Source organism: Tympanuchus pallidicinctus, unplaced genomic scaffold (assembly GCF_026119805.1).
Source record: "Tympanuchus pallidicinctus isolate F22 unplaced genomic scaffold, pur_lepc_1.0 scaffold8, whole genome shotgun sequence".
NCBI lineage: Eukaryota > Metazoa > Chordata > Aves > Galliformes > Phasianidae > Tympanuchus > Tympanuchus pallidicinctus.
In genome coordinates, this window is record NW_026294802.1 from 54,128,663 (window position 1) to 54,139,961 (window position 11,299).

An 11,299-nucleotide genomic window follows, 5' to 3' on the forward strand; every position below is an offset into this window, starting at 1 on the left:
AAGTCAAGCAATAGTAAATAGTGTTTTTAACTCAGGATCAGAGGAGGAAGCATTGCTGATTTTAACAAGAATTCATAGGGGTGACCAGTACATAGCAGCAGTTACAGATGCACTCATCTTCCCCAAGGATTAATGGCAAGCTGTGCCATAGCTTTGTTTCCTACTGCAACTGTGTGCACACAGTGATGCTAATTAGTACTTCCTCGTTAATCATGTTTACACCCCAACAAAAGCTTAGCTCTGCTTGTGTTAACTAAAATACTGTCCAACATCTACAGATTGGTGTATTGATTTTATAATGCAGAGGTAATAATAGCTGTAAATACAGAACTGACCCTACCCAGAAAGGTGATAAAATAACCAACCTTGTGCTGGCCAGTATCAGAACAAGGACACTGCACTCACTGATCCGGGCTTTTGTTTTCATTCCCATCTCCCAGTAATTAAGGACTAGATGCCAAACAGGGTAACAGTAGTAGCCTAAAGAACCTCCCTCTCATGCAAACTTTTAATTCTGCTCCCTTTTTAATCTTTAATAACATTCACTAAACAGGTGCAAAAGATGAATAGAGTTTATCAGACTTGTTCCTCAGGACTACATGTGCTGAAGATTGCGCCTTTGGTATTAAGTGTAAACCTCTGCATCACAACTGATGGCACAAGTGTGTTCAGAAGCAGCACTGACACGTGAATCATTAATTTGTTAGGTATATAAACAGTACAAAACCTCCTGCTAAACACCCCCCACTAATTACAGTTAGGGAAGCATTTACTGGGCCTGGATAAAATGCAGTGTTTCAAGCATGTTTAAAATTAGAACAAGAAAGGAAGTCTATTTACAAACAGGAATTGGGGTTTATGGCTTTTTTTTTCCTTTTAATTGTTTTTTGAGAAGATGTACAGATAAAAGCAAACCCAATGACTTTTCAGTGCTTTAAGAGCCGTAAATCTACATGGGCATAGCAAGAAGCAGCATATTGTACCATTAACAACAGCAAGCCTGTATAATTCCTGTGTGGCAGAACAGAGGTGGAAAGTTTCATTTCAGTAACATTGGCTAATCATTTTTCCTCATGAACAGGGAACTGTTACAGAAAGTAGGAGCCTGCTTTTCAGAAGTACTCAATGTTCTCACTCCTACATCAGCTTCCATTGTTTCTCCTGGTCTAAACTAGAGAACAAATGCATACAGCCATCAGATGACTTCATCACATGCAGGTACTCTAAAAGAACACAGGTAGGGCTGCTCCACTTCCCTTACAGGACCACAGACTCTTTTAATAAAAGGAATAATTTTATATACTTTCTGAAAAGGCGAGGTTACAGATAATTGGTTTCTCATCTGGTACTGCTCCTAATCTGGATCAATTTTCAATTTCAAGTATTTTGATTGTCTGTGTTCACAAATATTACATCTATATCTTACCACACATTCAGTATAATCAAACCAAAAATGTTCCTCAGCATTTCCACTTGGCTCATGTTGCCTTAAGCTATAGCATGCAAGCAATTTGGTGCTGCAGGTGTTTACTGGTAGCAAAAGAAAAAAACCACCTTTCCCCCTCCCACTGCAGCTAGCGTTTTGCAGCTAAGATGCCCTGCATCATGTCGATGGGCAACGGAAAGATGATGGTGGAGTTCTTTTCTGCAGCAATGGTGTTCAGAGTCTGCAAGTAACGAAGCTGAAGAGCAGCAGGGGACTCTGTGATAACCATAGATGCCTCTTTCAGGGCCCTGGAAGCATTCATTTCACCCTCAGCTGCAATTACCTGGAAAAGCAAAATGAGAAATGGAAATCTGATGCAATAATAAGCTAGAATTATGTCAGATAACTTCAGCCTTATCTCATATGGCAAAGATGCTGCTTATGGTTTTCATCAAGTGCCCTCTCCTACTGCCTTTTCTCACTGGTTCTGCCTTTCTCACTTAGATATAAGGAACTCTGGTTTCCCTTCAAGGTTCTTTATGCCTGTTTTCTATTCAGTATCAGGATGCTGGTGTATAAAAACTGGCACTGAAAGTCTTGAAATACAACAGGTGAATTCATTCAAATTTTCCAAAAAGTTTCTGCTTTTGTACTTCTTTCAGCACTGCCTCCTAAAAGCAGAAGGTATTCCTACATATCTGAAAAGAGCTTGACAGACGAATGACTTTTCTCCCTGGGAAAACACCTTTTTATTCTTCATTCTTTTTAAATGTTTGCTCATTAGGGACAAAGTTGTAGTCATGCATTTTTATTTACAAGCAGAGCTTTTCTGCATTGGCAAAATATATTCTGAGCATTTCTAAATATTCCTTTAAACACCAAAATAAATAATAAAATCAGGGAGTAATTAAACTTCAGAAAATAATCTAAAACCTAATGCTTGAATCACCAAAGATCTTCTCCTGCAGTTCAGCTGAAGGGTGACAACACAAAGTTTTACAGCTGTTTCATTTCTCCCATGAAGAAACAAAACAATGCAAAGAACTTCCCATAAATCAGGGCTGGTCAGAAAAAAAGCTGGAAGGAAGTTTGGCTCCTAAGTGACTGCAGTCTGCAGCTAATAACCTCAAAGTTGTTCTGTTCATGATTTGTTCTCATAGTAGAAACTTGGGATTCCACATTTTCAAATGAAATCTCAACTGCATAGTTCAGTGGCTGGACCCAAATCCACAAAAAATCCTACCCTGCCTTCCTATTTGCCACAACCCAATATAGAAAAGAATCTTCATCCTCCAAACCACCGCATGAAGTTCTTCATGAAGGGAAAAAGCAAACACAAAGTCCACGCACTGATGCCATTACCTTAGCTCTCGCCTCCCGTGCAGCTTCAGCTTCTGCAGCCATTGCTCTCTGCAGCTGTATGGGTAGTTTCACATCCTTGATCTCCACACGTTCCACCTTAATGCCCCAGTTATCTGTTGCATCATCAAGTGCAGCCTATGTAAAGCAGGACAGTTAATTGCAGCCATATATTTGGCTGCAAGCAAGTATCCAAATTTGAAGAAAGGCTATCAAGCCAACGAATTACCATAGAATTTTTGCACTTCCTATTTAATGGCTTTTAGTACTTTGGTATGCTGTGATGATCATAAAAGCACAGCTGTTGTAAGCAAAGACTTAAAGCTTGATCAGTATATGAAATGAATTCTGTGGTGTCATTTCCTTGAGCAGCAGCACATTGACGTAACGATGCAGAATACGCCTCCTCGCACAAATCCCCCTTCCTTACTTACAACAGCCCCCCTTGTCTATTATTGTTTTACTCGCTGTTTTTTATTAGACTGAGTACCATTCCAACAGCCCTTGGCAGGGTTTTGCCTAAAGCTCCAAATCAAAACTTGGCTTGCCACTTGTAAAATTAAGTCCTGGCCTCCGATTTATCAGCAGGATCAGCGCACAACTGATTGTTCAATGCACTGCCTCATGCTTGCACGTTGCTCATACCTGCATGTTGTGTGCAATCTCCTCACGATCAGAGAGAATCTCAGAAAGGTTTTTGGTCCCCAGAACATTCCTCAAAGTTGTCTGTGCTAAAAGACGTGTGGCTGAGTCAGCATTTGTGATATTTGCCACAGCAAGGGTAGCGTTCTGAACTCTGTAGTAAACCACTCCATCGACATTAACCGTCACAGAGTCCTTGGTCAAGATCTAGAAAGCAATGGGAGAAACATACAATAATTGCATATAACTAAACACATATTTGTTTATATAATGATAATTACGTACTTGTTTTACTGGACTAGTGCCTAGTTTTTCCCCAGGAAAAGCAACTGTCATGACAGCCATGTTTTATACTTGCGTGCTGCATATCAACACGTCTACATAAGGATGCACAAACCTTTCAGCCTCACTGTCAAGCTAAGATTAAATACAATAACAGAATGCTCCTCAGTGAACAATCAGTTCCACTAGCTTTGCCATGGTGTTATTTCTAATTCACTTCTTTGCACTCACAGAGGGATTTGCAGTTCATAGGTGACAAAAAAGTATTCAGAAATAATTTACATCAAAATACATATGATTTCAGCTGGGAAACTTTAGTCTTCAGTGAGGCTTACAATATCACATGTATGACAGCAGCAGATTGACTGTACAGAACACGAGAGCTGTACATAGAGAAGGACCAAGCCAACAGGAAAGACTCCAAAGACACTAGCAGTGCAGGGGTAAGTATATGAGACCAGTCCATTCAAAATATGTTAAAGTACCCTAGTTCAGAATACAAACTGGAAATATAAATGAGAGGGACTTATTTTGTGTTTCTGTACAGGGAAAAAAGGGTAGTAGTAAGTATCATAGCAAATATAGGACACAAGTGATTTTCACTTGTGTTTAACTTCAGTCACAAGACCATTGAGTTAGCAAGACAGCTGTGCAGGTGTGTCAGTTTATAAAGCAAGGGCAAAGCAGGCAAGCTATTCAGAAAGCAGGTGAGGAAAGAAGTATTTCAGCTGCACTTTCTAACAAACATCACAGACGGTTTCCCACATCCCAAGTGTGGATGTAGCTGAAGGCACTTCTCAAACACTGATTGTTCCATAGGAACCTTGGAATGGCCAATGCTTGAGACTTTAGCACAGCACTGGCTGTGTTAAATTAATTGACTGAATTGCAAAAACTTTGTAATTAAAGGATGTCAGTGTATAACGAAGCCCAGAGAAACAAAGGGCCCGTGAGATATTTTAGATAATGCTAACTATATTTGGCTACTAACAAAATTGCTTTTGTCTGCCTGAAGGCAATACATATCAGCTGCTTGACTGTCAGCCCTACTTCTGCATCTCACAGAAAGAGGGCTCTTGTTATCTGGCAGTTCATTGTCCTTCCCCAAAGTTCGATCGAATGCCACCTTGTGTTTCTGAAGGACGTCTCTGTCCTTCCGTCCTGGACAAACTGCACAGGAAATCAAACTGGCAAACATCCTCATAGCGAGATGCAAGTGATTTACTCTACCTGTCCATTGAACAAAAGGTGTACTTGCAAAGATAAGGACAGATATTCTTGATGGTTTAAAAGAGTGTACATCAGAAAGCTATCATTAATATTAATTATGTTTTAAATTTTAGTTATAAGGAGAGTGAAACAATGCTCATGACCATGCAAAGATGGTCTAATGCTGTGTTAGAAGATGAGTATTGTGTTACCTGACAAGAGAGTGGTACGTGTGAGATCTACCTACTTTCTGCTCCCAGTCTACTTATTTTAGTGGGCTTTTTGTAATAGCCTCAAGAAAGAATGAATAGCATGCACAGAAGTCCTGCTCTACAAATAAAAACATGTTTCTGCTTCTTCCTATTAGAAACAAGCATAATTTAATCGAGTCAAAAGAAAAAAATGTAGGACTTCACTAATAGCACATCAGCAGCTGCAACCACATTGTGCCTGCCATTGATTAGATTTCTACCAATTACCCTTCAGAGCATGCTATGACAGCTGCCATCTGTCTAAATCTACAACTAATGACGAGCAATAAACTGACTGGCAAACATGACAGAAAACAGGAGCACCAGGCAGGTTGCTTCAAATATCTGTCTTGAAAAATACACCAGATACACAGCAGACACAGTTAATATCAGCGCCATAGCATTGCTCATTTTAACATTTGTAGAAGGCTCATTTTGTCTTCTGCTGTCTGTTGGCATCACTTAGTTCAGTTAGATGGACTGTTGAGAGATTCTGCTAAGAAATTAAGATGTTCAGGTAAAATGGGACAAGAAATTAAATACATTTTTGTACTTTAGAACCTCCAAACTGAAAGATATCAGATGACATGAGGCACAGGATGTCCTCGTATGTTCCTGTACATAGTAGGACACAAAGCCTTCATATGAGAGTAGACCACCGAATTTCTAGTATTAGCATGTGGTGATGCTTTTGTGCCATTATTTTAGCTACTTCATACATCCAGATCAGCTGGCATAGAAAAGATCACTGATTCTTCTGGAAATCTTTTGAATTTCACAGAAACAACTGAAGGATGTTGCGTGTGCTCTGGCAGCCCTGAACCCAGACCTCTCCCATTCTAGCTTTTAGGCACTACTAAGTTGTCTTATTTGATCTTTAAAGGATAGCATTATTGGTTATCTTGCAGGGATCTCATTTTACTGACCAATCTCACTAAAAACTATATATTCTTCACAGTATGCTTCACAGGTACGAATAGAAGCAGTAAGTCTACATTAAAATTACATGCTACCCGATTCTGAGAGTGGGAAAGGAAAAATAAAGTGGAAAAATCTGCAAATACTTTAGCAGATACAAAGGCAAGTGCAAGCTCACCTCTTGGGGTGGAATATCAAAAGAGATGGTCCTCATATCAACTTTGATGAAGCTGTCTGTGCAGGGCAGGACAAAAAAGAGACCTGTAGAAAAACATCCATCCAAGAAGATGTGAGAATGGATCATTAGAATAGATGGCAGTAGCTGTGGAAATAAGCCTCAATCCAACCACTGTAGCTGCACAGCTCTTTGTACTGAGCTCAGCAGTGTGTTTCCCCGTGGCTTTCATGCTGGAAAAAGATTTGAAGAAAAGTATGCTGAGAAGCCTCGATTTATTCAGCTCTAAGGAGATCTAGGAAAGGCACACAGACAATTGGTTTACTACCTTCTCCCTCTGAATAACATACCTTGTCAACAGAAGTGACAAAATTACAGAGAAACCCCAGTCTATCATCTGTAGGCAGTGATCATTTTGCCAGCAACTCAATTAGAACAGAAATTAAGACTGCTCTCCAGGACGTACCTGGTCCCTTTGCTCCTCCCTTTAAGATGCGCCCAAGTCTGAAGATGATGGCTCTCTCGTATTCCTTCACAATCTGCAACAAATAGCTGAACGTCAGCCGCGGGTTTCCGGAGGCATATCATGGACTACCAACTAGACTCAACACAGTCTAAAGCCTCATTCCTAATATGCATTACATTTTACTTCTCTATTGGTTGCTTTTGAGTATTTTAGACTAAACTTTATTCTTAAAAAGCAAACAGCAAAAGGAACAGTAAGAAAAACATTCCAGAAGAAATATTCTTCAGACTACAGCACTGTCTGTCAACAGCAGAAGCAACACTGCGGGGCAAGACCAAGCAGGGACTGAAAGCTGCCAGCAGGAATATCCTGGCAACAAGAAAACACAGCATAGTGGGAGAGACACAGCAGAGATTTTCCACCTGTAGTTCTGATGGGGTGAATTAATAAAAACAAAGCAGGAGTTGTATCTGCATTGCTGGAAGCTGGAAACATCGAGCTCAAAGTGATCACAAATGGCACATTCTCTGTGAATCTGTCATGTATGCAAACATGTACCTACATATTTTCATGTTGATATTTACATATACAGAGATCTCCTTAAAAATTCATTTTGTTTTTAAAGAAATCAATCCTTAGAATTATTCCAATATTCCAAACTAGCTCATATACCAACAATGACTGGGCAGACATTGTGAAGGTGTCAGTGCAAAAATTCCTTTCTGATTTGAAGATCAACAAAGTGAAATGTTGGGGTTTGCCGCAGTCCAGGAGAAAATGGGCTTCTTTGTTCTTAAAATGAATAATGTAATACTGAACTGGGAAGCACTGCATCACCTAAAGCTCTAATCCAACTTAGCAGTGAAAAGTTTTACCTTTATGCACATCCAGATTGATACAGGAAATGTAAGAACGGTGAAGAAGAAAGAAAATATCACCAGGATCCATCCACACACCCCAAGACCGGTGTCAGCACTGCCTGAAAGAAAAGAGCAGAAACGTTCTGATTTCCAAAATAAAGAGCACCTGTCCAGGAGAACACAGCAGTGGGATTTTTCTTTTGCATAAGCCGCTGTTCCTGTTACTCCTCCGGCCAAACTCAGCGGGTTCAGATCAAGTCAAATTAAGAGCCCGGTTCTGCTTTCTTCTGCACTATCCCTAAGTTGCACAAGATGGCTGAGGGCAGGATGTGGTTCACAGCACTGGTACAGAACAAAGCACGCACATCTCTGCCACCCCCTTAGCTAACAGGTACAAACACAGACTCTCAAATCCTCCTTCTTCCCCAGGCCCTCTAGCACAGTTATCGGTAGGCAGCAACAGAAATCCTGTTCCTTCACTGAGGACAGAAGTCAGAACCACGCTTGCTTCAAAAGGAGTGGGATGGAAATACCCCAAAGACCTGCTGGCAACAGGACACTGAAAATTTGATTTGTGTTCCAATTGTCAGAGATGCAGATCTGAGAAAAGTACAACAAAAGTGGCGAAGTATAAGAAATAAGTTTCCAAATCTCCACTCAACAATTATTCTAAGTAGAACTGATTTCATTATAAAACAAAACATTGATTCTGAAAGACAGTCATTAATTTTAACAACTGTGGGCACACACGTTGTGTCAGGTGTCCACGACTGCATGCAGCATTAGCAACAAATGCACTGATAGAGGGGGAAGCGAAACAGATGAGTCATTAGAAATGAGTAATTTGGAAAGCAAATAACTATGCTTTATGAACTGAGATCCACAGTATATTTGACTAAAGTAAAAGTCATTGATAGAACTAGGAACCGGAATCAAAGTTTCCATTCCTTGTTTACACAGTTGGCTAAAATCTGTGCCACAGAGCTGCTGCAGTAACACTGAATACAGAGGTGCTGGAGAATAACTTCTGTCCATGAGGCAGCAGGAACTTGACAGTTACTCAAAACTTCCAAAGGCCATCAGCATCTTCTCTGTTAGCTCACAAGCCACTGCCACAACCCTCAGTGAGGCACCTAACATCACGTGCCCTTTTCAAGTGCCTCTATGGAAAGTTACCTACACATACTGCCCACAGTTTACAAGTGACTTCCAGGTATTCTGCAAAAGTCAAGGAAAGGTGTTATGTGTGTGATATGTGCTGGCATTCAGCATTAAGCAACGCCGCTGAACAAAGAGCAAATACCTCCCATTTTGCAACAGGGTATTAGCTAACAAACACTGAAAGAAAGACACTACAGCAGAGACAACGCCTGGAAACTACAATAATGAAAGGAAACGACAATCAGCGATGGTTTACTGTTAATCTTAGGGATAATTTATACTAAGAAGAAAATACTAATGATAAAAACAATTCATTTGTACTGTTCTATCATGGTCACGGAAAGCTCAGCTTACACCAGAAGAAGCCCAACCCCATCACCCTGACACTCCTGTGAACTTGTAGCCATTTTTCAGCTCACAGTCCCTCTACATTCTCCATGTGAGCTCTCTCTTGCTTGATTTTCTAAACTATTCTATACCCCCATAGCTTCAGTTCAAACACTCCTCACTTCCTGCACACTAGCAACAGCCATGCTCTTTTATTATCAATATATCCAAAACTCACACTTGGAATTCAATCAATCTTATTTTTGGGCAGTCTGCAAGAAATCACGCGCATCTTTCAGGAAATAAACCCCAAGGAGAAAGAAAATTAAAACCATTTTAATCAAATTAGCCTCGGACCCCCTTGAAGCTGATGGGAAGAATTCCTGCTGCTTTAGCAAGGAGTAACGCCTTGGCTCATCAAGCAGGATGACAATTCATGCCAGGAGGTGAAAGGGGCAGCTCTCCCATGAGTGCTCCTGGCGTGGCACAGCCTTCATGGGAGAAGTATTTTCTTCCACAAAGCCTACGCAACGTGAACAAATACACAGCGGTGAGGCAGCAAGAACGCAAACAAGTGCCAGGCACAGCGATGGGAAAGGCTCTTCCCATCTTCCCTATTCTTGAGCACACAGAAGCCCAGCAGATCAGAGCACAACACCATAGGCATTAAGTGCATGCAAGGCTCTGTACCACTACCCCTATCACATAGGAGTCTGCATGCTGCTACCTGAAATGCAGGACAGCGTGAGAACGACTGTGCGGGTTATTGTATGACAGTTATTCAACTGATCAGCAAACAGTGACTAACGCTTTTTTTTTGTTTTGTTTGTTTCAGAGCATCTCAAAGCATTTCCTGGGGGAAACAGCTAAAAACGGTTTTGCCTAATTAATCAGAGTTACATCCAAAGCCTACCGAGTCCATAGATACTTCACCGCGACAACTCTGTTTTGGCCTCCGAAACAACGCACGGAAGAACCAGCAGCACATGAGGGGAAAGGGCTGCAGGGCACGGCGGGATCAGAGCAACCCGTCAGATATTAATAACAAGCACAGAATGGAACGCAGCTCGTGCCCAAGGATACCAGAGCCATGCGTGTCCCATCGGGGCCCACACGGACCCGCAGTTATTTATACCACAACTCGGATTACCGGCCGCAGCCGTTGCGGATGGTGGTCTTAGAACTCACTTCCTTCTCGGGTTGCAGCGGGCGCGGAAAGCTCCGGCTGCGTTATTTCAGGGCATCCCTCGCCACCGCCCGAGCCGGGGAAACCACCGCCGCCTCCTCCCGTCCCGCTACAAAAAAAAAACCTCAGCAGGGAAAACGAGCGCCCCGCAACAACTCCTGCCCGCGGACAGCATGGGGAATTCGCTCCGGGATCTGCAGGACCGGGGCTGCAGGCAGCGATGCGGTGCCGCCGTGCCCGCGGGGCGAACTTTGGAATAGAAAGCAGCAAACTTCGCTGAGCGACCGATCAGCGATACTGAAAGCAATCGGTATAAAGCCAAAGCGAAACTGAAAACCGGAGGGTCTCTCCGGGCACCGACAACCAACTCGGGGACCGGACCGCGGACCGCCCCGCTCCCGTCCCGTTACCGTGCAGCCGCTGCTGCGCCTTCGCCGCTTCCCCCGCCTCGCAGTCCGCCATGGCCGCTCCTCGTGCCCTCTGCCCGCCCCGCCCCGCCAGCCCTCGGATCTCAGCCCTCGAGGGTGGGGCCGCGCGGCTGGCGCGTGCGGGGCGGACCGTTGTTGGGCCGCGCGCCGTTACCTCAGCGGTACGGGCGGGAAGGGCTGAGGGGGAGGAGATAACGGCCCGGTGACCCCGCCGTGCCGTGCGGTGCGGTGCGGTGCGGTGCGGTGCCGTCCCGTCCCCGTGAGCCGATGGCTCCGCGTGGCCTCACGGTGCGGAGTGGCTTCCAAAGAGATCCTTTTCACCGCTCCGTTTGAGCGGTAATGCCTTGGGGCGTTCTGTGTTCCTGCTAAAGTGAGGGCAGAATTACAGCAAAAAAACCCAAACAAACAAACACCAAACAACCCAAAACAACCCCTAACTTTGAGAAATCCGCCCATAAAACAACGTGGGAGGTTGCACTGTGCTGTAACAGCACGTCGTCCTCCTGAAAGCAAAACCGGACACACGAGAAGCGCACGGCGAGCAGTCGGACACGGAGCTGCTCCAGCAGGGAACGGTGCGGCACAGGGGTGTGCATGCAGCTCCAGGTG

At 43.2% G+C, this 11,299-nt stretch overlaps 1 protein-coding gene across 1 annotated transcript; it reads right to left on the reverse strand.

Moving 5' to 3' along the window:
• Positions 1 to 849: 849 nt before the first annotated feature.
• Positions 850 to 10,803, reverse strand: STOM (stomatin). Its single transcript, XM_052668015.1, has 7 exons — positions 10,673 to 10,803; positions 7,604 to 7,707; positions 6,729 to 6,801; positions 6,266 to 6,348; positions 3,431 to 3,634; positions 2,789 to 2,923; positions 850 to 1,769 (listed from the first exon to the last, which is right to left on the reverse strand). Exons 1-7 carry the CDS (start codon positions 10,722 to 10,724, stop codon positions 1,575 to 1,577), a joined length of 846 nt encoding a protein of 281 aa, XP_052523975.1. The 5' UTR covers positions 10,725 to 10,803; the 3' UTR covers positions 850 to 1,574.
• Positions 10,804 to 11,299: the final 496 nt, after the last annotated feature.

What these genes read in the sequence shown, in the direction of transcription:
- STOM (XM_052668015.1), bottom strand. Translation starts at nt 10,724, where the DNA reads ATGGCGGACTGCGAGGCGGGGGAAGCGGCGAAGGCGCAGCAGCGGCTG. An exon ending in GGCGCAGCAGCGGCTGCACG is followed by an intron (nt 7,708 to 10,672) that starts GTAACGGGACGG and finishes CTTTTCTTTCAG; the next exon opens with GCAGTGCTGACACCGGTCTT. An exon ending in CAATCTGGATGTGCATAAAG is followed by an intron (nt 6,802 to 7,603) that starts GTAAAACTTTTC and finishes TATTTGTTGCAG; the next exon opens with ATTGTGAAGGAATACGAGAG.